Source organism: Microcebus murinus, chromosome 2, assembly GCF_040939455.1.
Source record: "Microcebus murinus isolate Inina chromosome 2, M.murinus_Inina_mat1.0, whole genome shotgun sequence".
Taxonomy (NCBI): Eukaryota; Metazoa; Chordata; class Mammalia; order Primates; family Cheirogaleidae; genus Microcebus; species Microcebus murinus.
In genome coordinates, this window is record NC_134105.1 from 11327936 (window position 1) to 11355047 (window position 27112).

At 55.9% G+C, this 27112-nt stretch overlaps 1 protein-coding gene across 1 annotated transcript in view; it reads left to right on the forward strand.

Annotated features, from left to right (window-relative positions):
* IGSF21 (immunoglobin superfamily member 21) overlaps positions 1–27112 on the forward strand; it is a 241910-nt gene that overhangs the window by 101709 nt on the left and 113089 nt on the right. The window contains exon 2 of the mRNA XM_075994506.1: positions 15–127. Within this exon, the coding sequence (XP_075850621.1) occupies positions 15–127 (113 nt within the window). The remainder of the gene's footprint in view (positions 1–14; positions 128–27112) is intronic.

The window sequence follows — 27112 nt, forward strand, 5'->3', positions numbered from 1 at the left end:
CCTCTCTCCCGCAGGGTACCTGACAGTCAACATTGAGCCTCTGCCCCCCGTGGTGGCTGGGGACGCCGTGACCCTGAAGTGTAACTTCAAGACGGACGGTCGCATGCGCGAGATCGTGTGGTACCGGGTAAGTTGCCGCCCTCCCCTCCATGCCCAAGGCAGGGGCTGGCGGTAGCGTCCCCAGGACCCTCCGGACACCCTCACCAGCGTGGCGGCTCTGTCCTCCGCCCTTACCCAGCCCCGAGCTGGCCTGGGCCAGGTCCCCACCTGCTGCCGACACCTGCCTGGAAGACCCCTTAGGCCGGCCCTCTCTCCCGTCCTCAGGGCGGATCTTGTTCTGGCCTCCTCTGAGCTCCTAACAATATGCCCTTCCTCTCGGGAAACCCCGCTGGCACCAAAGCCTGAGTTACCGAGAGCACCGTGGGCGCCGGTTGCAGCGCGACCGCTGAGCAGTGTCCGGTGGTGGGGTTTCAGGCATGGCGCTCTGGGCAATGTTTTTGGCAGGGGAGAGAGAAACACAGAAGGCCTCTTGCCTTTAAAATCACATTCCAGAGCTAGTCTGCCACATAACCTGACTGCCTGCGGGACTCACCCTGATGTCTGGCACCCCAAGTCTAGGTCTGAGATGAGAGGTTGTTAGAGATGAGCAGGCGCCCACCCGCCCAGGGCCCAGACGTGGGCAACAGCAAGAACAGCTTTGGGTCTTGGGCACGGGGGCCTTTTTAGCCACTGATAGAAATCATCCAGTGTCCGGACGGGGCATCCCGGCCTGGTCTCTCTTGGCTGCAGAGCAGTCCGGGCTGGGCCCAAGAGAAGGTCCGGCGAGCACTGATGCTCTTCTTGCAATGCCGTGTTCGGGGGTGCGCAGAGTGCAGTACCCCCATCTTGGGAGAGAACTCCCCTTCCATCATCTAAAACAGGGGTTGGTGAAATTTTTTAGTGAAGGCTGAGATTGTAAATACCGTCCCCTCTGCTGAAACTGCTCCTCTGTTTTGGCTCCAGAGCAGCCGCAGACAGTGCATAAATGAGAGGGCACAGTTGCGCTCCCATAAAACTTTATCGTGGACGCCAAAATTTGAAATCTGTGTCATTTTCCTGTGTCACAAAATCTTCTCTTTTTTTCTGCTGTTTTTCAACCATTAAAAAAGGTAACATCCATTCTTGGCGGGCAGGCTGTACAAAAGCAGGTCACAGGCTGATTTGGTTCACGGGCAGCAGCTTACAAACCCCTGATCTAAAACCACACTTTTCTAGTCTTTGTGAGTTGCGTCACCCTTTCTTCCGCAGATAGCAGAGGCCGCTGGAGCCGCTGTGGCTGGGGCGCAGGCGCGTGGAGGGGAGCGGGTAGGGAGGGGGAAGGGGGCACAGCTTGGGATCTGAAATCTAGAGCTGCCCCTCTGCTCCTCGGAGCTGCCCCAACATCTACCCTCAGTGCAGGGAAACTCCGTGTTCGAGGAGTCCCTGGGGCACGCATGGTCTCTCCGCAACCTCCTCACTCTCGGTCCACACTTGCTTGGAAGCAGCCTGTCGCTGCTGCTCCGTCTTGCCTTTTGGTCTTTGGCTTATCATTTGCTGGTTGGGGCTTTTTTTTTTTTTTTTGGCTGTAATCTACACTGCTTTTAACCAAAAATCATGGTTCTCCATCTCAGTATTGCAGCCCCTTCCCACTTAAAGTCAATGCTAGTGCCCTCCACCCAAGCTCTCCAGGTAACCCGGACATCGGGTGTGAGCCTGATGTCCAGCGCCCTGCAGGGTCCCGCCTTGGAGGAAGGTCCCCTCCTAGACAGACCCGATGCGCCTGGAGGAAGTCGAGGCACATGTTAAACAGTGCCACGAACCGAATCACTAAGAGGCGTATTTACAGGATACGGAGACTGCTTGGCTGACACAGGCTGCGAGCATCTCATTAGCACCTGGCAGCAGGACAGGGATAAATTAACTGCAGCTCGCTGACGGTAGGACACATCTCTCTCTCCACCAGCCCCGAAATGGGATCGGAGGGAGGCGGGATGACAGACAGACAGAAGTGTGGAGATGCGGTGGGAACAGTAAAGGGGTTGAAGGTGGGAGCTTGGAGATGGGACTACAGCAGTGGGCACCTGATTGCCTTCCAAGCTCCCAAAGCAACTGTCCTAGCTCCGGCTTGAGACTGAACGTTACCGCAATCACTGGGGTGAAAATCTCCCTGCTGGGGCAAGGCCAAGACCAGGCTGGGCCAGGTGCGGGAAGCCAGGCGCAGGGTTCCACGTGGCGCCATTCTCCACGCCTGGAGATGGGGAGCGGGGCCGGGGGACACGCCCTGTCCCGGGAGGAACAGAGGCTCCTTCTCCTTCTCCACCCCCAGTGCCAAGAACCCCCTTCCACCCCCAGCGCCATCACTCTCTGACCCAGCCTGTCACCCCACTGATTATTTTAAGAATCAGTGGCATCTCTTACGGGTGTCGGGCCCTGCATATCGGGCTATGGTAGGCTGCACTAATTAATTTATTTTATTTCATTTCACATCCTTTGACTGAGGGCCTCTGGAGCGGGGGTATGCAGATGTATGCAAATCACATGCAAATCGCCCGCTGGAGCCAAATGCCGGGCCCTTGTAATTCTGTAGCTGGGCAGAGGCAGTGGCTCAGCTGACTGGTTGCTCTCCCTGGGAGCAGGGCAGCCGCGTGCCCTGCCTGTGAGGATGGGGGCAGAGGGCGGAAGGAGATTCCAGGGAAGGGGCTCCCTGCTGCCAGTTTTCTCTTTGCCCGCTGCCACTCTGTCCTTCCCTTTGGATCACTCCTTCTCCCAAGGAGCCAGCTGAAGGGACAGAGATAAGAGCCTACCACCCTGGGGGCTCCGGGGGCCAAGGCCAGGGCATGCTTCTGGGGGGAACTGGGGCAGCGGCAATGGGCACTGCAGTCTCCTTCTCCTCCAGACCCTCCTCTGACCCCCGCCACCCCTACCAGACGGGCCCCCAGGGCCTGCTTCCCTGGCCCCCTCCCCCTGCCACTTGCTTCCCTTCCCAGCTTGCAGTCGTGAATGAGCTTACAGAGCCCAGCTTGGAAGGAAATGAATAGATCACACAGGCCCAGCCAGAACCGTCTCCAATCCTGCTCGAAGGGAAAAGCAGGGCATTGTGACGCGGCCACCATTGCCCGCTCTGCCCAGTGGGCACAAAATGGCCCGAAATGTGTATAAAGCCCAGCAGCCTCCTCTCCGGTCCTAAAGACATTATCTTAGCAATGGGGCCATCCTGAGCTTTCAGAAAACATGATGCGTGGATCGCAGTGTTTGGGTAAGTTGAGGGAGCCGTGCGCCTGTCTGAAGCAAAAGGGATCCCCCCTTGGGGTTAACAAGAGCCCTGGCTGACCTTTTGGGAAGGTCTTGCCCGTGGCCCCCTTGAGGGAGGGGAAGGTGCTGGGAGGAAGTGGCAGAGTCCTGAGTCCCGGACACTTTGCCCCGTGGCCTGGCCAACTGTGGAAGAGCTACCCCAATTTGTAGAAGAAGATGCCCAAACTAGAAAAATTGACTCAACAAAGTGTCACCAACCCCCAGGTCTGGGCTGTCCAATATCGTAGACGCTAGTCACATGTGGATGTTTAAGTTTAAATTACATGAAATCGAATTAAATTAAAAATTCATTTCATCAGTCGGACTAGTCGCATTTCAAGTGCTCACTGGCCACACGGAGCTGGCGGCGGCTGTATTGGACGGAGCCAGCATAGAACATTTCCATCGTTGGGGAAAGTCCCGCTGCAAAGTCTGCTGTAGACACTTGAGGTGTTTCTGTGAATAAACCTGTGGCATGGACTGTGCTCGCCTGATGAGGAAGTAGCAGGGAGTGTTCATTGAGCCACTTTTCCAGGCAGATCCACTCTAATATGAATTTCAGTAGCAGGAATTTTCTTTGTTTTATAACCGCCATCATCAGAGAGAGAGTGTGTACGTGTGTGTGCATGTGTGTGTGCATGTGTGTGTGCATGTGTGTATGTGTGTGCATGTGTGTTTGTGCGTATGTGTGCATATGTGTGTGTGCATGTGTGTGCATGTGCGTGTGTGTGTGCGTGCATGTGTGTGTGTGTGTGTGTGTGTGTGTGTGTGTGTGTGTGGTGAGGGAGAGCAGGAAGACAGAGGTGTGTCATCGTTCTCAAATGACTTCTTTGAAAACATACAGGCGATGTCAAGAGGGTGGTCGAGCCCCTGCGGTGCTGGGCATCGTAGTTGTCTGTCAAAGCCCTGTCCAATGTAAGGATGTGTCACGGCCCTTTCCGCCGTCTTCCTGTGCGTTCTCCACCTGTTGTTACACGGGTTCATCTCCCATGTTTGCGTTTCCCGGGCTCTATGCTCACAGCTCACTGTTGGCTAGTAGAGCAGAGGTGCAGTTCCACACCTGGCCAGCAGGAGGCTGTCTCCAACAACCCATCTAGCCTAGCATTAACGCCAGGGCTTGGGTCTAGAAAATGAATGATAAATAGTGTTCTTTACTTAATCATTCCTAGTTATTTATGCATACAACTGGGGATGTGGTTAGTAACGCTGCCAGTACTACTCGGGGTGGCCAACATTACTGAGCCAGGCACAGGATCGGGTGCGTTACTCACATCGCCACATTTCATCATCACGTTGCCACTGCAAGGCTTTCGTTAGCCCTAGTTTTCAGATGAAGAACCTGAGGCCAGTCAGAGAGACTGTGTCTCAGCTCATGTTGCCTTCTCTGACTCCTCCAGAAAGCTGCGGACACGCCCTCCTCCACGATCCTCTTTGTGGGGCTCCCCCCCCAGCATGCCCCCATCATGTCAGAGCACCTGCCCCTGGACTGTGAGCTTCTCAAGGGCAGAGGCTCTGTCTTCCCCCAGCCCCGTGTTTTCAACGCCTACGGCAGAGTCACCGCAGTGGATGTTTGTTAAAGTGACAAATGCTAAAGCTACAGATGCAAAGGCATGTGCACATCTTGACAGCCCACGCCCTGCCGCCCTCTTCTCTCTCAGCTGGGCATGTGTGTGCGGTTGACAGCACCTGGCTGTCTGGGGTGGGGAGTGTGGGTCTTTGGACACTCGGGGGGCTTTGTGGAGTATGGGAAAAGGGGCCTTTCTTACTAGGAAACGCTGTCTAAACTCATTTAGTTGGCGGTCATCTGCCTGGCAGGCAAGGTCAAAGGTCTGTTTATATCATAGGAATCCATTAAATAGCCACCGAGAATCACGGGAATCTAACCTTTTACAGCAGTTTTTATCATCCCTCCTTTGTTTCCTCTCTTTCCCTCACAATTTGTGCCCAAGAGCTGCTCTGGGCCCGGGGAGCAAGGCCACAGAAAAGAGCCAGAGAGAGAGAGTGAGATCTGCAAATCGTGATAGCGGGCCGCTTTCGGGCCCGTCTCACCTCCCCACCTTGCGGGGAGACGTGCACCTGGGCGTGTTGCGGTGCAGAGGTGGCGGGCTGGCCGGGCCAGCGTCCCCTTTGGGGCTGTGCTGGGTACCTCTGCAGTGAGGGTTTGCGGCTGCTGGGGACCACTGGAGAAGGGACTGAGCCCCGGGGCTGGGGAGATGGGGCAGAAAGAGAGAGGACGTTGGTGGTAGAATACCACACATGGCTTCTGGTATTTGACTGAACCTTTCAGCATCTTGGAAACCTCATCTGAGACTGGGCATGAAAAGATGTACTTTCTAGGCTTAAATGAGATACCGTCTGCAACCCAATGAGCCCGGCACTTGGCTCATTATGCAATGGCGGCCACTGTGCTAGCACATCTCTTGGTAGCTCCAGGGATCCAGGGAGGGACGTTACAGAACAAGAAGGGAAGGTGTTCACGGAGGATCACCAGGGTCAGATTCCTTGAATTGCATCCAACCATTTATGCACATTCCCAAGGGACACGGGCAGAGACACATTTTTGTTCCTGTCCAGCTACACAGGTGAACTCACTTGGTTACTGGCCATTGGCTCTCTCAGTCTCAGCCCTTGACGATGAGGAAACTGACAGTGATGATCACCAGGGAACTTTCCAGTCCGACAATATCATGAGACCAAGAAGTTAGGTAGTGTCTTGGGTGGCCGATAGAGACCAGAGCCCAAGCCCCAGAGAATGGGGCAGGACCAGCCTTTGGCCTCTGGCTTGGAGTTCAGACTAGCAGTCACTCGAGCTGCTGCTCCTTGCAGCTGACCCACATCCTGACCCTGGGCTCACAAAATTGGAGAGCTGGAGGAGGACGAGAGTGAGGAAGACAAGAACCAGGGCTGAGCCCACCCAAGCTGACCTTATCCTAGCCTCCTGCCCCTGCCTTGAGCTCCCAAAGATGAGATGTGTCACATGGGAGGGAAGAGAAAGCAGCCAGAGAGGGCCTGGCAAAGGACGGCTGATTGCAGAATAAATGTAATGAGACATAAAGAGGAAGTAAGAACAAGTTTCCAAGCCTAGTTCCATTGCAATCCTTTCATTCCACACCACTAAAGCTCCACCCTCAACCACAGTTACATTGTATCCGTCCCAGACTCACCACCAGGCTCCTCCTTCCAGGGGTGGGATTATGGGAGAAACCCCCAGCTCCCCCTCGAGGTCAGAGTGTGAATCGCAGTCGTCACAGCCCCAATCTTTGCTCTTTAATGGAAGGGTGGTTGCTTGTACATGGCGGGGTCCCCGCTCTGACAGCTCATTGGAATTTTCGGAGAGGCCCCTGAAAGTATACTGCTGCCTGAGACTCTTTCTACCGTTATTGAATCAGAATCTCCAGGACTGGAGCCTCAGGGCATTTGTACTTTTAACGAGCTCCCCGGATGACTGTGATGTGCTCAGCCCAGCCAGGGACCACGTCATGGTGTTTGGGGAATTCTGGCAGAGGAGCTGCCCCACGCGTTCATTCAACATTAATTCACCATGTGTTTATGAAGCCACCATGGTTCTAGGCACTGCGGGTTCATGGAGGAACAAAACAAGATCCTGAGCTTATGTAGTTTACCTTGGGGGATGAATTAGAAAGATAAACAAATAAGGAAGATACCAGCTAATGGCAAGTGCAGTGCATAAAATTAAAATAGAGCGATGGGATAGATGGGGATTGGATAGTCAGGAAACTCTCATTTAAGCTGAGCTCCCTAAGGCAGCAGAGAGCCGGCCATGCCAAGGGAAGGAGGCGGAACATTCCAGGCAGAGGGAGAAGCGAATGCAGAGGACCTCTGGTGGGAACGAGCTTTAAAGATCTGGTTTACTTTACTAAAAAGTCACATCTGGGTGGAGAACACATCGTTGAGGCTACAAATGTAGAATTCTGGGCAGAGATCAAGGCTGGAGATTTATACTTGGGGGTCGGGAGAGGACGGGTGGTGTCTAAAGCCACAGGCTTGGGTGACAAGACCGGAGTGGGCAGAAAGAGAAGAGGACCTAGTGCTGGACCCTCGGGCACGCCAAGATTTAGCGATAGGAAAATAGACCCACAAGGAGGCTGGGAAGGAGAAGCCAGCAAGATATGAAGGAAGTGGGGAGAGTGGGGTGTCCTGATTGCAAGAGAAGAGAGTGTTTCAAGGAATAGCACAGCCGCCTCTGTCCAGCGCTGCAGCGAGTGACCTGGGAACCTAGAAATGACCCAGAACTTGGCAACATGGAGCCCACTGGGGCCTGGACAGGAGCAGAGTCTTTGGAGTGCAGGGGCTAAAGCCCGCCCAGGGTGGGCTGAGGGGCACTGCGACCAGCGGTGGCGTGGCTTTCAAGTTTTCACTGTGAAAGAGGTTTGGCCTTGAACTTCTGGACAGACTTCTGCCAGTAACACAAAGACACAGTTGCTTCTGTGGGGTTTACTGTCATTTGCATGTTGTCCATAAACTAGCAGCTACATTGTCTTTTCTGGCCGGCCCCAGCCCTTCCATCTGGAAGGGGTGGCAGCTTTGATGTCCTCCTCGAGAAGGTGAAAGTGGCTGCCCAGAGAGGTTTAGAGGATTCTAGAGTAATTAAACAGTGCATTTGGTGTTTGAAGGAGAGCTCTAGCTCTATCAGTCAATTAACTCGGTGGCCTTTGGCCGCCACAGCTGTTCCTACGCACGGCACACGGGGCTGGAGCTATAGAGAAGGACGAGGTGGACCTCCTTCCCTCCAGGGTAGGGCCCCCAGGCCTGGAAGTTGTTAAGGGCTCTCTCCTCATCCGTCCAGTGGGCTTGATCACACTCCCCCTGAGCATCTCTCGGGGATTTGTGCGAAACAAGCGAGACGCCTGCAGACAGGCCGTTCCGTCACCGCGTGCGGGGAAACCGGTGTCACTTGTATTACTCCCGCCTCTCTTTGCCGCCTGGCCCGGTCGTGCTCATTCTCTCCTCTGCAAAGCCGGTGACCTCTCTTACCAAGATGGAATTAAGAGACCACCTGCTGTGTCCGCTTGGCATCCTGTGCATGCTTCCATGAGAGAGACGGCACCTGCTATTCTAGCTGTCGGCTCTGCGTCTCTTTTCTGCTTCCCCAGTGTGTGCCGTGGTCACTGGCAGGCCCTGGGCCAGGGCCTTATGTGGGGGTCTCAGGATCCCTAAGAAGTCTGTGGATGAGCTTACGGGGGTACTCAAGACCGCAGAAAGCGTGCCCAGTATGTCGTGCGCATTTTTGTAGGAAAAAGGGGTTGAATATTCTTGCAGGGCCCAGTGACTCCCCGCCCCCCACCAGAAAGCTCCAGAACCGCAGCAGCAGGTGTCCAGGTGTTCTTCGGATGTGAGGGTGCAGGGCGTCTCGTCATCTCCACCCTCGGGTCAGCGAGGTCCATATTCGGGACGGATCTCCGAGCCCCCGGGGGCCGCAAGGCTGTGTCGGGAAGCCCATGAGTGGTCCAGGAGCTTCCCAGGGGCTGGGGGGCTGGGGGGGATGGGGGGAGGGGCTGCCGCAGCCTCAGGTGAGAAGCGCTGCCAGGCGATTGGGATCGGTCCAGACACCATCGCTCAGTCAGCGGGATTTGTGCGCAGATGCCCTTGGGCTGGGGAAGGAGATAAGAAGGGAAAAAAAGAGCTGCTTTGGCAGCACCTCCCTGCTCCGCCTGGCACGAGGGGAGGTGTTGTTGACCAAAGAAATCTGTCTTCTCTTTGGGATTAAGATCAGGTTTCCGATACTGGCAGGGAGACCATTTCCCTGCCCCACACGGGGTTGATAAGAGCTCCTGGCTTCCAAACTGGTGAGAGGGGTGCCAGCAGTGGCAGTGGACACCCCGATGACAAGGCGTCCTATTGGACCACAGTGGGCTCCACCAGCGATCAGCTGGCCCATTGGACGGCTGTGAAAGACGCAGCTGAGCCGCGTTTCCAGGGCCGACAGGTGGACGGCTCGGCTCGCCCCGGGCAGTGTGTCCTCACTTACCACGAGGAGAGAGGAGCAGGTGCCTGGGGCAGCATCGTGCTGTGTGACCTTGAAGAAACCATGCTCCCTCTCTGAGCTTCAGGATCTTCATGGAGTGTGCCTCGCCTCTCCCACCTTCAGCCAACCTGCCCTCTGTCCTTTCCCCAGGACTCTGGGCTGGGGAGGAGGTGGGTGCTTTCCAGGCCAGGACACCCCAGGGGGGGCTTGGGCAACGCTTTCTCAGGGGCAGGGTGCTGGCCTGAGCCGCTGTCGGCGTCTGAGCCTGTGGAATCGCAGCTATATTAAGCCCAAAGTGTGATTTCCAGCAGACTCTCCGTGACTTCCATGTGCCCTGTTGGGCTTAAATGACAAGGGGGCTTACTTACCTTGTCTTGTCGGAGAAGGATTAAAGGTGAACTTCCACTCCAGCACGCCAACAAAATAAAATAACAGGACTGAAATGAGGGATGTTTCTAGAAGGCCAGCTCTGCCTCTCCTTCCTCCCTGACCCTCCTCCCCCGCCTCTCCTCACCTTTCCAGGTTGAGGGCCCCCGGGGCAGGCAGTCCTCGCCTTTCAGACAAGCACAGCCGTGTGTACATTTCTAAAACACACATCTGACCTTCCCGGGACCAGCCCTCCCCACCACACATTTCTCGAGAGCTCCCCACACCTTAAGGACCACGTTCAAGGTCATTGGCCCAGCATACAAGGTCCTTTCTGATTCAACCTCTGTGGACTGATTCTCCAGCCCTGCTTCCTACCACGTCCCCACAGGGGCCCGCCACTCGAATCACACGGCCTATTTGCAGTTCTCGGAACGTGCCAGCGCTGTTCCCCACCTCCGAGCAGATGCAGATGCCACTGCCTCCGCCCGCGATGCCCTTCGCCCCTCCATCTGGCCAGCTCCGCGTGCCCTCCAAGGCTCAGCTTCAGTGGCACCCCCGGAGACCTTTCCCCACCCTCTTTCCCCTTCAATCTTCTCCCCCGTTCAGCTGCCGTGACCCAGGCTGAGCTAGACTCTCACACACTGGCAAAATGCTCAGCACGCTGCCATTCGACTTAACATGCTAGACTCGTGTGTTCATTTACACAGCAGATACTTCCTGAGCGCCTACTAGGTGCCAAGCATCGGGAATAGAGCACAGGATAAGAACGTGGCCCTGCTTTTATGGAGCTTGCAGTCGAGTGGGGAAAGGCAAGTAGCACATGAAAGATTGTCAAATAAATGCTTCTTCCAAGTTGTGGCCACTGCCCCAAAGGAGAAGGACAGGAGTCTGCCAGCATAGAGCTTGTGACGGGGGACTGACTATAATAGTTGAATGTCCCCCTCCCAGAACGCAAACCCCTTGCTGGCAAGGACCAAGCGTCCTGTTTGTTTTTATCTCCTGAGTGACTAGCATGATGCTGTGCATATAGATTAAAGAATGGATGGACCGATGGACGAACAGACGGATGGATGGATGGACGGACAGATGGATGGATGGATGGACGGATGGATGGACGGACGGATGGACAGACAGATGGATGGACAGATGGACGGACGGATGGATGGATGGACATATGGATGGACAGATGGACGGACGGATGGATGGACGGACGGACGGATGATGGGTGGATGGATGGATGGGTGGATGTCTTATGTGGCTCTGAGGGACACAGGAGTAAATGTCTAGTTGATGAGAGAGAGCATTTTCTCACTACTGGAGCTTTCCAACAATAGATGGGATGCCTTCGAGACTGATGTCCCCCTAGAGGAGTCTGAGCAAATGCTGTCGGGGCCACCCGTCAGCAATGCAGTGGGCGGGATTCCCGGCCCCGTGAGCACAGAGGGGGTTGACCCGTCCGGCTCAGCTCTGGGACTGTGCCCACCGGGTCCAGCTGCCCAGCAGTGTCGTCCAGACAGGAGGTAGGGGCGGAGCACCCAGCCGCCTTGGCCAGTTGGGAGTGCGAGTGGGACCCCCGCGGAAACCGGGTACAGGGCCAGGTCTGGCTCCCCAGGAGAGGGGTGAGTGTGGGTGTTCTGGGAACCAGCCCCTGCGGCTGTGAGCGTCCAGAGTGAACATTCAACTGGGGGGGGTGCAGAAGACCACTCTGCCACCACCGGCCTTACAAGTCTCTGGTCTCGTCGCCTTGCTTTAAAGACGTCAGTGGTGCCTCGCCGTTGCGCTCAGGATAGAGACCAAAATCCCCGGTGCCGTCTGACGGGGCCCCGCGTCCTTTGGGCCCTGCCTGTGTCTCCACGGCTCCCCTCTGTGTGCTGAGGATATTCAGGGACCTCAGAGAGCCTTGAGAGAAGGAAGAGGAGGGGCAGAGTGGGGGAAACTGAGGCTAGGTGAGGGTAAGCAACTTGCTCAGGGTCACGCTGCTAGAGAGAGGTCAAGCCTAGCTGGGACCCTGGTTATCTGACCCCAGAGCCGTGACTTGTCTGTTGGGGTCCACTGGGGGCCATCAATGCCCCGCTGGGGGCGGGAGGAACTCCCCCGAGTGACAGGCAGTACGAGGGCAGACCCAGCAGGACCTGGGGAGCCCGCCAGAGGGTGAGACGACACTTGCCGCCACCTCTCCCTCATGGGCCCTGTGAACGCCACTATCCTCCTGTGGGTCAGGTGCCATGCTGGGCGCACACCCAAGCCCCACAGAGTCCTCTCGGGAACCATCGCTGCTGGCACTGTTGTGCATTTTGGAGCTGGGGACCCTGGGGCTCAGAGAAAAATAGAAGCCACCTGGGTCTCAGAGACAGTAGGGTGGAGGGGATGCGTCCGTCTCACGTCCCTCAGCGCCTGGGCTGGCCCGCAGGACTGGCAGGTGGCCCGGACCCTCTCTGGGAAGCGCAGCCCCCTGCTCCCTGGGGGTGGGCGAGATGCAGCGGCCGGCAGGGGCAGGGGAGCAGCCTGGGCCCGGCTGCCTGTGCCGTCCTCACCGTCCCCCTGCGGGCCACCTGTCTGCACAGCGGCAGCCGTGCCACCCACGCAGGGGCTGTCAACGTCACAGGAGCAGGACCTGAGGGAGAACAGCTTCCCCCGCAGAGACGACACAGGCAGCACGGTTCACCTACCCCGAGACGAACACGCGTGCAGACAGGCGGAAGCGACGGCCCCACCCCTGCCCTGCCTGCTCCTCCCAGCCCGACTCTCCTTAGCTGAATGTTGGGAAACGCTTGACGGTTCTGTCCGGAGCCGAGACTTCTCGGAATCCTGCACACAGACCTCAGGAAGCCCGAGAACGAGGGAGATGGCCCTGGGAAGCCTGAATCGGAGCGTATTCTTCGGGAAATGGAGTTGTGTTATTATTGTTATTATTACTTTGCAAGGCGGTGGGGAACTCAAATGAGTCTAAACAAGTATCGCCAAGTAGTGGTTCTTGGGGAACCCGCTTTAATGGCTATAATAGTCATTTCAATTGGCACATTAATTATATGTGAGCAGGTGCTTCTAAAATAATTGAGGGTGTTGGAGAACTGTTTATTTCCTTAAGTGGTTTAAACATTCCCCTTTAGCCCTGTTTACTCTATGCATATCAAATCATGCAGGGCCTGCTCTTTGGAGACACAGGAGCAAAGGCTGTCTGAGTCCGTGGGCTCCGGGTCAGCGAGGTCTCCGGTTCATTCGTTCATCCATTCGGGCGGAGAGCTGACCCTGTGCAGGGCACAACACGGAGGTGCCGCCCCCGGCTCACACTCTGTTGGGAGACACAAATGTCACGCTGGCACAGAGCGGGAGCCCCCGCCCTGGCCCGCAGCTACTCAGGAGTGGGGAGGGGACAACAGGCATGACAAGCAGAGGCAAGAACAGGTGCCACCGCTGAGAAGGGGGACCCTTCTGACTCCCACAGGCACTCAGTGGAGGGGCGGGAGGAGGAGGGCAACTGGGGAGCCCATGCCAAGTCTGGGGTGCCAGGTAGAGGAGCCTGGGCTGCATGCATGAGAGCAGTGGAAGGAGTTTTAAGCACAAAAGCACCGGCATCTGGCTTTAGAAAGCTCTGGACGGAGACGCCCCATGAACATCTCAGACTTAACGTGGTCAAAGCAAAACTGTATTTCTCCCCTAAACGTATCCCTCCATTCGTCCCCAATAAATGACATCACCATCCACCTGGTTTCTGAAGCCAAAAATCTAAGGGTCTCTCCTGTCTCCTCCATTCCCTTCTCCCTCCCTGTCCCACACACCTCTTCCATTCGGGCCACGGGAAAATGCACGCCCTGAAGCCCTGGATCCACTGGCTCTTCCCGCTCCCTGGGTCGCCAGCCAGCCAAAGCCCCCTCCTTCTGCTGTTGTGCACCTGGCCCCAAATCCAGTGTCCACACAGCAGCCAGGGTGCCGGCCCCTCCCTGGCCTCCTCCCCCTCCTCTGCCTCCACCACACCAGCCTCCCTTGGGTCCCGTAAACAGCCCCCACATCCAGATCCCGCGTGAGGCCCCCGTGCTGGGTGCTGTTGGGGTTTCAGAGACAGCAGGCTGGCCCCAAGGACAGGGCACAGGGACCGGCGGTGGAGAGGCCACTCAGCCCAGGGGACTCTAGGGACAGGAAGATCTGGGACCAGCTCCAGGCTCTACCTCTTCTCTGTCCCCTGCCCCAACGCCCATGTCTGTGTCTGTGACGTGGGGTGGTGACAGTAGTGCTGACCTCGTGGGACCCAGGCAGTGAGTGGCCGCCCAAGCCGGTGTGCCTGGAACAGTCCAGACTGTGTGTTACCTGAGGGTGCTTGTTAAGAGCACCCCTCCTTCGGTCTCAAAAGTGTCCCCGTTTGGACCATAGATCACACTGTCGCTGATTCAGCATGTGGGAGGTGCTTTGCAAGTGTTGATTCTCATCATGGGCTCTAGTTCTCTGCGCACAAGCTGCGGGACAGATTCCAGGACAGTGCTCCATGTGGAAGGTGTCTTAAACTAGAACTCCGAGTGGCGGGTGGGAAGGAGGGACAGAGCCCCAGGCTGCCAGGTTAAGGGAGAGCGGACTTCGGCCTTCACCTGCCTCTCCCTTTCTGGGGTGGACAGCCTGCCACGATCCCACCCAGCTGTTAGGCTGAGCCGGGCGGGGGGGATCCCTGGTTTAAGGGGCCGTCACGGATGATGGACAGGCCTTCCTCGGCCTCTGAGCAGTGGAGGAAAGGCAGCCCAGTGGCCCAGCGGGGGGCTGAATACCAGAGCAAGGGATCCCTCAAAGACCTCCAGCTGCACTGCCGAACCACTTTGTCCTTTCCAAACCGTGCCATAGGGCCTGTCTCTTCACCTTCCCACAAATGGTTATGGAGAGCCCGTGGTGTCCCAGGCGGGGTGTGGGATGCCGCCGCAGAGCCTCCTGTCCTAGTGGAGTAAAGGGAAGTGGGGATGTTTGCGTGTTGTTGTTTTACGCAGACATCTTAATGACACGTATCAGCACTAATGTGTATTTTTAAATGTGGGTCTTTTTTGTATTTTTATGTGATCATATTATCTACAACTCATGATAACATCTCTCCTCTCTCAACATCTGAGACATAATATCTCATAAAGTATAAAAGCTCATCTCCTGAAACCAGATCACGTGGATTTAAATCCTACCTTTGCCAACTAGAAGCTGTGTGACTTTGGACAAGTCACTTAACCTCTCTGTGCCCCATTTTCCTCATGTCATGTAAGGAACTGAGGACAGTGCCTGGCACTATATAAATGGTGGTGGTGTTATAGTTATTGCACTTACTATAATTTCTTGCCTTCTTCTATTGTCTGAAATTTCCAGAATGCTTGTAGGAAATGTTTCCCTGTCTTATTCCTGGTTTTGATAGGAATGCATTTAATATTTTAACATTTCATATTATATTTTCTGCTGATTTCTGGTAAATATTCTTTTTGTGTTATGAATAGGGATGTTATTTCTCTTCCAATTTCACCTAGAGTTTTTATAAAGAAAAATTAATTAAATGCTTCTTAAAAATCTATTGAAGTAATCATATGGTTTTTCTCCTTTAATTTACTAATGTAATGAATTATGTTGATGTTTTTCCTAATATTGAGCCTCCATTGGGTTTTTATAATTTCTTTAAACAAATAGCTTGTGTACCAAATTAAAAGAACTCTCAAGCATTTATTTTTTATTATTATAAATGGAATCTCTTTCATTGGATTTTCTGTGGGTCTCTGGGATGTAAGAATGCAATTGATTTTTTTTGTGGCTTTATCTTGCATCCTACAAATTAGATGAATTCATTTCTTCTAATAAGCATGTGGTGGCTTCCCTTCAATTGTCTAGGCATCCAGTCTTTCCAGCTGATATTTTTATTTCTTTCTTTCCTGTGTTTTCAGGCATATTGCCTTTATCAGTGGACAAGCATGTGTGGCATGCCTACTATGTGCCAGGCACTGGGCCAAGCTCTGTTTCCTTGGTGACTGTCTGGCAGGGTGGGTGGGTGGGTGGAGCACCCTCCCGGGCTGCTGTACTGGGAGCAGGCGCCCAAGAGAGGAAGGAGTCCCGGTAGGCCCCAGAGCCACTTAAAGCCCGATCAGGGTCCAAACACGTTGACCCTGAGGTCAGGCCACCTCCTGACTGATGACTCTCCCCTGTAAGGGGCAGGAATAATTAACCTTGACCCAGAGGGGAAACCAGAGCTTGGAAATGCAAGAGTCACATCTGGCAGTGAAAGCGAAGACGAAGCCCTGCCCTGAACCCTGGCCTGGAACTGTCCAACTCTCTGTCCCTCCTTTTGTCCTTGAAGCTGGGACTTGCTGGGACTAAAAAGGAGCAAACGTCCCAGCAATAGTTTTGTCTTTGTCAAGCTGCACCCCAGCTCTGGAGGGCCCGAGGTGGAGTTGCCGCGTGCCATCGTCCCGGGCTGCCCCAGACCTGTGCACCAGGCTCTCTGGCTTCCGGAGTAGCCTCTCTGAGAGGCCGACGGCGTCTCAGTGCCCGGCGGGCTCCCCTCCCTGCCTGGCGTGCCTCTTGCTGCCCGAGTCCCGCGCCTTCCTGCCTGTAGACTTGCTCTTGGCTGCGAGCTAATTACTCCGCCTCATCCCTGCGCTGCTCGTGAGCCTGTATCTTGTAATCTCGCTTCACCTAACACCGGCCAACTTAATTACCCTTGTGGAGCTTAGGGCTGCACGCTCCGGGCTTGCTCTCTGCAATTGCCCCCTGCCGTGTGGCCCCACTGGCCTGCAGCAGAGACGGCGGTGTCTTGCGCGGAGTCCCCGGAGTTACCCCTGCGCGGGATGCCGGACCGAGAAGGAGAGGGGAGCTGACTCCGCGTGCGCTGTGATCACCAAACCCCGAGCTCGAGACCCCTCTTATGGATCCATACCAAAGCCCTGCGTGGTCCGTGGCAGCCTGCCCAGCACGCCCCGTGGCGCCAGAGAGCTGCCCTGCCCACACCAATCTCGGGCTCGGGGCCGCCCAGGATCCCGGCAGCCCTCGGGCTCGGCACTGCCCCAGGCTCTCGGCAGATTGTGGGAAGTTCAACATGTAGGAGTCTGGAAGCAGCTTTGGACTCTGGGGGGACAGAAGAAATCTTTCTTGCGTATTTGCGCTGTGCCGGGCACTAAGCTAAGAGCTCTCCGTGAGTAGCTCCACTGCAGAGACAGGACAGCCGAGGCTCAGAGACGTGATTTCCCAGGAGTTGCAGGGCTGGAATTTGAACCGAATCTTCTGACTCCAGAGCCAGACTCTAGCCATTCTCTCGTTCCCTTGAGATGGTGGGGGATGTGAATCTTCCACTTCATCGAGGCTGCTGGCCTGGGTGTCCCCAGGACCGAGCTGGCTCTGTCACGCTTCCGAAGACAAGACTGGGCACCCAGTCTGTGCAGGGGTTAGAGCAGCAGGTGCGTCCCCTTCCTCCTTTGGGCCACCAAAACTCCTCAGGGGACAGCACCACCCTCCGAGTGTGAGCTGTGAGCTTCCAGGCACTTACGCTCAGAGCGTAGAGACGAGGGCAGCAACCGAGTGCCCGCAGCTGCCCCAGTGCTCCAGCCAGGAGCCGTTTGCCAGGAAGCAGCCTGTCCTGGGTGGCTGCATGTCCCTGGCCTCTCACGGCCTCTATCCCCTCACCTGGAAAATCAGGGAAATGATACCCCTACGGGGTATTGCAGGGAGAAAGTGACATCATCTGGGAGGTGTGTGCTATAGTGTATGGCAGACACTGTCAATCCCATTAGCCATGGGAACGGGTATTTACTGAGCACTGACTATAGGCCAAGCACTGTCTAAGGCTTCACATATATCGGCTTGTTTCATCCCCATATCGGCCCTATGGGTAGGTACTGTCATTGCCCCCATTTTACAGATGAGAAGACTGAGGCACAGAAAGGCAGTAATGTGCTTGCTCAAGACCACGCAGCTGGCCGGCTGAAGTGGGATTCAAACCCTGGCGGTTGGCTTCAGCATTCGTATTCTCACTTAGTACTTACTTCAAAATGTTAGTTCCTCCTCCCCCAAATTACCACCCCCCCCCAACACACACACATACATGCAATCTGCCCAGGCAGGTAGAGCCATCAGCTAAAAGGAGTGAACAGTCCAATGAAAAAGCCCCGGAATAGAAGTGTCTACACTGGCAAAGAGAACTTTTCCCCAGCGCTGGAGAGAAATGGCCACGTAACACCACCAGAGGAGATGCAGCCAGTTTATTTGGATTGTAAATGTCCCCCAAGCTGAGCCTGTGCCTCTCCCACGCTTCTGTCCCTTCAGCACTCCCCGCGAGGGGCTGAGCACGCGGTGGGAGCCCGGCCAGCGCTGGCTGCCTCCGCTTGGAAGGGAGACGCTGCCACGCATTTCAAGCTGGCAGAGTTAACCCCTCTGTGCACCTCGAAACTTTGCTCGGCGCGGGGGAGCTCGGGCCTGACTGTCGGAGGCTGATTTCCATGGGCCGGCGGAGTTCCGTGGCGTGATGGATAGGTCGCCTCTGCAGAAAAGCGACGCTGGGATTTTCCATTAGACCAAGGTGGCTTGCTGTGGTGGCTGTCTAGAAAGTCAGAGGGTAGGGGCTCGGAAATGCTACCGAAGCCAGCAGACAGCCTCCTTTTGGGGACCTTGAAAAATCCATTCAGTATGTTCACTTTGTACCTGCTGGGTGCTCGGGACACAGATATAGGTGAGACAGAGTCCAGCAGTACCACGTTGCTCTGGGCAAAAATCCTTCGTGTCATTCATTTACTTAAGAAATATTTACGGGCTACCTGCAGGGGTGCCAGGGCCCGGGTTAAGTGCTGAGAATACGCACAGCGTTGAGCAAGGTAGACAAGTTCTGTCTGCTCCTAAGGAGCTCGCATCCTGTTGGGGCGTGCAGAGCAGATAGAGCAGAGGTGCTTGTCAAGTGGTGGAGGAGGGACATAGCGTGGGCCCTCCCCACCCCCACCCAGACTGGAGTGGGCAGGGTTGGCTTCCCAGAGGAAGGACAGCAGAAGCTACGGTTTGAAGAGTGAGGAGAGCTTAGCCAGGAACCTGGGCAGGCCTCCTACGATGAGAGAAAGTGTGGCACCCCCCTCCCAATCGTACTGGGCCATCCAGTTGGAGCCCAGACAGGCAGGGGTGAAGGAGCAGAGAGCAGCTGGAGGGGTGAGCAGGGCTCAGATCAGGTGTTCACCTTGATGCGACCTTGAACTTAACCCCGCGGGCAAAGGCGGGAGGCTCTTTCTAGGCAGAGGAGCAGCCCAGTCCTGTTTGCTGCCTGGCTGCTGTCAGGTTCCTGACCTAGGACTGGGGGAGGGCAGGGCGGGGTCCCGGCTGGGGCTGTGCCCCCCCCAGGCCAGCAAGGATGGCAGCCCGTGTCGGGGCGGAGGCGGGCCCTGGGCGAGCGGCAGGTGCCGGTGGGCGCACAGCAGAGGGAACAAACTGCCCGGTGGGCGCCGGAGGCCACTGCAGCCGGGGCGGGCCGGGGCCCAGGTGCCTTTTCACCAGATGAAGATGAGGGAGAGGGAAGGTGACGCAGGCACGGGCAGGGGCGGGTGGGCATCCCGGGCGGCTTCTCTGAGCCCGGAGAGTGTGGCGGGCTCGGCGAAATCGACGCTCCAAAACCAAAGCCCAGTTTTGCGGTGGCGGTGTCTCTGGCCACCCTGTGCCCCTACATCTCTCCGGTTGCGGCCTGGGGAAGGGCCGAGAGCCACGCGGCAAGGGAAGAAGCTCCAGCTTTAAAAGTAAAGCTGCCAACATCTGCCCTGTTTGTGGATTCCAGATTCTGCCTCTCGTTTCCCCCACAGGACCAAAGCGGAGGCCGGGAAATCCAGTGGGCGGCGTCAGAGCCTGCACCCCAGGCCCGGTCCCGACCACCTTCCCTTCCTGCTGCCAGGGGACTGTGGGATCTGTGTGCCCCGCCAGCTCTGCTGAGGCTCCCTGGGGAGAGAGGTGTGGACACGGAGGAGGCAGGGGGCCCGTGCTGGAGTTGCTCTGCTGCCTCTCTCCCTCCCACCCTGCCCGCTCCCTCTTAGCCCGGTTTGCATTAACACACACCAGGCTTTGTGGACGCCCTGGCGGATTCGCACGTGTTCTGTCCCTCGGCACTCACCTGCGTGCTGCTTTGTGAATGCTCCGGGTTCTCTCGGGCGCTGGGACCTCGTCTTCAGCATCCGTTTGGGTGTCCGTTCAGGGACAAATGACCACGTCTCCCCACCAGACTGTGAGCCCCCAAGGGCAAGAGCCGAGTTAAGAGAAATGACCAACGACAGAGCATCCTCCCTTCTTTGTGTTGTATCAGAAACCCATGTAATTAAAATACCTTCAAAATAGCTAAAAATCAGAAAGTAGAAAGAGAATCACCACGGTGTTAGGCAGAGCTAGGTTGGAATCTGAGCTCTGCCTTTGACAGTTTTAACCTCTCTGGGCCTCAGTTTCCTCCTGTGCTACGTGGGAGCAGTAACTCCAAACTCAGAGGGCTATAAAGGTTAATGCTCCCATTCGACAGGCGTTTATAAAGTGTCTGTGTGCCAGGAACCATTCTAGGCACCAGAATATATTGGTGGATAAGACAAACACGTTCCCGGCTTTCGTGGGGTAGAGAGACAGGCCATTAATGAATTAATTAGCAAGAAAATATCAGACAGGGATAAGTGCAAATCACTTTGTGTGATGTGACAGAGAGTAACTAGGGCTTCTTAGACCAGCTGCCCAGAAAAGATGCCTCTTAGGAGGTGACATTGCTCTGAGCCCTGTATGACTAGAAGGTGTGAGCTATGCAAAGAAGTAGGGGAGGAGCGTGCCAAGCAGAGAAGCTGTCTGTGCAGGGCACCAGCCTGGTCCCGCTGCTCAGGGATCAGGCTGTGCCCAGGACAGAGGGGAAGGAGAACGTAAGTCAGAGAGGGACGGGGCTCTTGCACGGCGGACTGGTAGATTTTATTCTTAGCATTGTAGGACGTAGTGGAGAATCTTAAATGGAAAGTGGCGTGATCCAGTTTATGTCCTAAAGAGAATTCTCTGGCTGTTGTAAGACTGGCTACAGGGGAATGCATGAGTCAGGAGAGCCCAGGTTGTGTCGCATTAACAAAATAACCCCCAAGTCTCAGTGGTTTGATGCAGCAAGGGTTTATTTGCTGTTCACAAAAAGTTGGACGTGGGTTGGGCAGCTCTCCAGAGATCTCTCCTCCAGGAGGTGACTCTGGGATCCAGGCTCGTCTCATCCTGTCATTCCACCCTCCCGGTACGCATGGTCACTCCCAAAGGGGCACAAAAGCAAAAGAGTCCTGCGGGTTGTTCTCACGGGCCAGTCTGGAAGCGGCTTAGGTCATTCCTGCTTGTATTCCGTTGGCCAGAACCCAGCATGTGGCTGCCCCTGCGAGGGAGACGGGAGGTGGGGTTCTACCGGGTGCCCAGGAGGAGGAGGAGGGGTTGGGGGTTGGTGACCACATGGCACCGTTTCTGCTAAGGACAGGAGTAGGGGGAAGGGGTAGGCGGCTCTGGCCGTCTTCCCCATGAGGGACGAAAGTGGCCTGCACATGATTGGTCGCCATGGGGACACAGAGAATTGGACAGATGTTGTGACATTTATACAACTCCTGGTACTATGCCTAGCCGGTAGGCCCCACTAAAGAATAGCTCTTAACATAATGATCCTTTACAATTAAAACGTTTTAATTCTTCGTCAAGAAGTCAAATTCTCCAAATGGCTTTCTCTGATTTTATAACGTCAAAAGGCTGAGATACTCTCTGACCAAGGCTTTTAAAAGACATGGTCATAAAACCCTGGAGCTTTAGCCTTGGGATGGCTTTTAGAGATGCTCGAGTCCACCCTCTGCATTTTGCCAGGTGGAGGGAGAGCCTCGGAGGTGGCCATGGACCTGCCTGAGCTACAGAGGTGGTCAGCGCCTAAGCAGAGGCCGGGCCAGGCGGGGGCCAGGCCCCCATATCCCATGCCCCCCTCTATGTGATCGAGTGACTTCCAGATTTCTCCTCCCCTAGCAAGTCCATGAGTGCAAGCAGCTGGAGGAGCCTGGGGCAGAGTTTCTCTCCCGGGCACAGCCAATGCGATCTGCGTGGAAGGGGAGGAAGGGAATTGTAGAGGGCTTGGTCTTGCCCACCAAACCTGCTGCGACTCTCTCCTTCCTCCCTGCTCCTGAGAAGCAACACGTGGTGGGTGATGAAGATCACGGGTCCTGATCCACCTCTGCCCCTTCTTCACCGTTACATCTGGAGCTAGCTACCTAACCTCTCTGACCTTTAGACTGTCCTTTTAGAAAAGGGAGCCAATGACTCAGGCCTCCGGGTGGTTGCAGGACTGGAGGGGACAGTGCAGGTGAAAAGCCCTCATCTCAGAGCTTGGCACCTGGGGGATTCTCAGCCTCTGGAAGTAATTGGAAGCGATTGGAAGCATCGCCGGCCTCCTCTCCATCCCTGCCCCCGCCCCACGCACCCAGAACCCTGGGTGCTGACTCCGCAGCACCTTGCCAGAGCTCCTCCAGAATTAGGACAAGCTCAGGAGCTCACTCTGCCGTAATGAACGAATGCTCCCCCATCGCCAGGCTTCCTGCCCTGGCATCTTCGTCCACTGCGTAGGGTCCACGCAGCCTTCTGTTTCTGTGCCGGAAGACACAGCTACGCATCCCTGCACCCTGCCCAGAGATCTGGGGGGCCTCCGCAAACCCAGACTTTCCCAAGTCATCTGATGGGCTGCACTGTTTCCTGGCACCGGAGTGTCTTTAAATGAGCTTCTGTTGTTTGCTTTGAACCAAGTTTTCTTTACTTGAAGCCCGCAGGCCCCCAGGAGAGTGAACACCGGCTCCTTGAGGACTGGGCCAGGTCCCGGGGTTCTGGCTGCAGCCCATCAGCCCCTCAGAAGCTGCATGGGCCTCTTCAGTGCTCTGTGGGCCTGCCCAGGGAGCCCCCCGTCTGGATCCTGCCAATCCCTGGGGTGCAGTGGGCTTTCAGAAGTAGTTCAATAAAGAGAATTTTAAAACCTTTTAATGCTTAGCAGGGAATCTGTCCTTTGCCAAAGCACCAATTAGAGGGACAGGCCAGTTCAACATGGCTTTATTGCTAGCTTTGTGTCTGGAAGAAGAGGCGGGGGAGGGTGGGCAGTGAAGGCTCTGGGACCACCCCCTCTGCTTCCTCCAACAGGGACGACTGTATACAGTCACTGGGTGCCTGCCTCCTTGAAGGCCCCGGAGAGAAGCCAGAGGAGATAATGGAGCAAGGCTAGGCAAAGAGGCCTTTGGGAAGTGGCAGACTTTCAGCTGGGCTTTCAAAGGTGGATAAAGCCAGGGCAGAGTGGAGAGAAAGGTGGGCTTCTCAGGTGGGGGCCTGCAGGAGCAAAGGCGAGGTTAACGGGCCGAATCCGTGATGTGGCTGGGTGCTTTCTGTCTTGGGAACCATGCTAAGCACTATATACATGATCTCTGGTCTTTCAAACCACGCTATGACACTGGTTCTATTAATGCTACATCACCGTTTTGTAGATATGGAAACTGAGGCTTAGGTGCTTCTGCCCAGCCGATGCTCCCAGTAAATGCCGGAGCCCAGACTCGAGCCCAGGTGGATGATCCCAGGGCTCCTGCTCTCTCCCGCTGGCTGAGAAGTGGGAGAAGAGGGGGAGGCCTCAGGGTATAGTGGCTGTGAAGCAGGTAGAGTTTGTCTTTACTCAAAGCCCACAGGACCACATTTCCCTCTTTCTGAGCAGTGGGGATTTATCTCTGTCCACCCCATCGCTGGATCTAGAACTCCCACCTGAGCTGGCCTGGCCCAGGCCCCTGTCCTCTGATCAGCTGTCTTCATCCTTTCTATTCTAGCAGGTGCCATTGGAAACCAAATTGCTCCCAAAGGGCCTTGTCATCTTGTGGCTGATGGTCTTGGGATTCTTTATCAACCACCAAATAGGATGTCGCCTGCACTACCCCAGACACGGGTTGCCTAAGCCAAGTGTCTCGTGGCTCCGCCCCACTTCTGGAATATCCCAGAGGCTTTGTCAATGCCTAGAACCTATAGGTGCATGGTAATCATTCAGTTGATTGTCCATCTATCCATCTACCTACCCACCCACCTACCCATCCATCAAATCTACCCATTCACCTATCCATCCATCCATCCATCCATCCATCCACTACCCATCCATCCACCCATCCACCCATCCATCCATCCACCCATCCACCCATCCATCCATCCACCCATCCATCCATCTGCCTATCCACCCATATACCTACCTATCTGTCCATCCATCCATCTACCACCCAACCATCCACCCATCTATCCAACCATCCATCCACCCATCCATCCATCCACCCATCCATCCATCTGCCTATCCACCCATATACCTACCTATCTGTCCATCCATCCATCTACCACCCAACCATCCACCCATCTATCCAACCATCCATCCACCCATCCATCCATCCACCCATCCACCCACCCATCTGTCCATCTACCCATCCACTCACCTATCCACCCATCCACCCACCCATCCATCCATCCACCCAGCCACCCACCTATCTGTCTATCCATCCACCACCCAACCATCCACCCAGCACTTATTTTGAGCCAATGTCCTTGTCCTCTTTACCTGGGCCCTCAGCTCTGTAGGCTGGGACTACCTGGAGAGTGGAGGGGTTAGTTTACACAGCCCATCCACCTTTAGGCTTTGGCAAGTGATAGGTGCTCTGAAGCCACATAACAAAATACCCCAGGGAAAGTGACAGGCCTAGCCCTGCCCAGATCTGGCCTTCCAGTCTCCAGCCCCTTCCTCTGTAGAGAGGTGGGCAGAGAAGCCCCAGCAGCTGGGTTACAGAGTGAGAAACTGAGGCTTGGCAAGGGTGCTTAGCCTGTCTTGGGCACATGGCTATCTGGAGCCAAACCCCGCTCCTCCTCCCCTGCTGCCCGCTCAGTCTACCCAGCTTGGTGCCCTGTGGGGCTGGTGGGGCTCCCTGTCCATGGAGCAGAGTGGCTCTTGCCAACCCCAGGATTGCCCACAGGACTGTGCAGAGAGACGTGGCCTGTGCCTGCTGCAAGGCCGAGATGGAACAGACACTGACGCGCCCTGACAGGCCGCCGGATGACAGAATAAAGCCCCTTACCCGATTATGCTGTCATGCCCCCCGCTGCTCCCCTCCCACCCCTCTGCCGTGTTCCTCACCCTCGCTTCTGTGGCTGTGTCCCCCTCGGTTCTAAACCCCTCCCTCTCCCCTGCAACTCCCTCTGACTCCACCCTGCATTGTTCTTCTCTGCATTGAGAGCCCTCTAACCCTTCCCCCCGCACCCCTCCTCTGCACTCCCCACGCCCGGGCAATCTCCCTCCACGTCCTGTCAGTCCCGCTCCCTAAATCCCTCTTCAAAGTGTCCCATGCCCGGCCTCCATCCCGAGGCCTGCATGCTATTCCAGTCCGCCATCATCTTAGTCTGAATGACGGTCACCTCCCGACTTGCCCAGTGGCCCAGCCCCAACACCGTAGCCAGGGGGAACGGTCAAAATGCAAATCTGATTGTGGGGCTTCCCTGCACGCCACCCTGTCCACCCTCAACCCCTTCTTCCACCAGCCTCCAACCAGACCCTCCCACCTGCTGGTCCAGACTTAAGACAGAGCTTCTTTCCATTCTTCAAGTAAGCCGTGTCCCCCCTACCCCTGGGCCTTTGCCTATGCTCTTCCCGCTCCCCGGAACATGCTCACCCTCCTCCATGACTAGGGTAATTCCCACTCATCCTATAGTCTGGAAATCTTTTCTCAACTCCCAAGTCTGGGTTAGATGCTGCTGCTCATAGTGTCTCCGGTTCCCTCTACTTCCAAATCATGGCATTAGTTAGAGTGAGTCCTGATTGCCGTCAATCATCTGCCTCCACCGCTGGAGCCACGGGGGCTTCGGGCACAATGAACTTCCAGTATCCCAAACCAACACGTGAAGCCGGCTCCCTAAGTCACGGCCTCGGGTCCCCCAGGGAGCCAGGTGCCCAGGGCCGGCTCTGAGCGCTGTCCGTGGTGCTGCTGCTGTTTCATCCAGACGCGGCCTTGCTCAGCTGCTGTTTCATCCAGACGCGGCCTTGCTCAGCACCGCCCTGGAGCTGCCCTGTGCCCCTGGGCATTTCCCAGCGGGAGGGAGGCACCTTGGCCTGACCACCTGAGTCCCTGACCTGCCCCACCTGGAGGATCTGAGTCCGCCCGAAGGGGAAAGCTCCCTGGGAAGGCTCCAAGCTGCTCCCGCTGCTCCTGCCTCCTGACGCCACACCTGCCACTCAGCATTTGGCCGGATTTCTGAGAGCGGGGAGGAGGCCTCCCAGCCACAAATAATTCAATAAAGACTTTCTCTATCCGCCAGCCTAATTCCCGCTCTCTCCATCTCTGAGTGCCAGGGGAACGGAGACCAGGTCCCCTTTCCTGAAACCCCAGTGTAGGTGCCAACAAGGGCCAGCACCCCGCTAGCTGGCTGCCTTGCTCCACACCCTTCCAGGAACCGGCTGGAACCCTCCGCGGCTCGCCCTTCTCCGGGGCTCCCTCCTTCCTTCTCAAACCCAGCCCTCTTGGTAATATTGGATTAGCCCAGTTTCTTGAAAGCTGCTTTCGCATTTGCATAATCCCCCCTCTCAGAGCCGCCAGCCCTCCGCGATAAGCCCACGGCCGGGGTAGTCGAGCAAATTATGCTCTTTATTCTGAACCGCCCTCGAACATGGGGGGAGTTATTTTTTAAAGAAGACACACACTTTCCTTTTATCTCCACGTGCCTTTTGACCAGGAGAGCCATCTCAGGGTTGGCTTGCACCCCTGATTCCTGGAGTGCTTAGGTCTTCACCAAATCACAGCAGGCAGGATGGAAGTCAGACCTGTGGAAGGACTTCCCGAGAGTAATAGCGGAAAGAATGCATACGAAGAAAGCCCCTTGTAAAAGCATGACGTTTTACGTAGATATAAGGCACATTTTCATCTGTCGGCTGGTCTGTTCCCCGCGGAACACTGTAGACACCCAGATGGGCACTTTTCCCATGTGACAGTGGAGATCATGGAGGCTCAGGGATGTCGTATGTCACACGTCATGGCAGCGGAAGAGAAACATGAGCTGCTGGGTCTAGTTTCTATGGCGCTTGGCTCACGGAGCTCAATTCCAATCCGCAAACACTTAGCTACCCGCTGTGTGGAGAGACACTGAGCTGCAGGCCAAAGAGAGGCTTGGATACAGTGAAGCTTTTATGGAGCGCCTACTGTATGCTAGGTCCACACATTACAGTCTGGGGGTGTGGGTTAGCACAGAGATCTATGCTAACGGGGGGACGGAAGAATAGTCGGGAGGAAGGCGTGTCCTTCCTCGGGGTGTCTTCTCTTCGCCCAGTGCTGCACAGGGGGGACCAGGACGTGGCAACCTTGTCCGTCCTCCCCACGAAGCCCTCACCTGAACGTCTTCTGAGGACTCTGTGGGCGCGGGGGGGCCCCCGCCGCAGTCTCCCACTCACTTAAGAGTGAATGATGCCCGCCG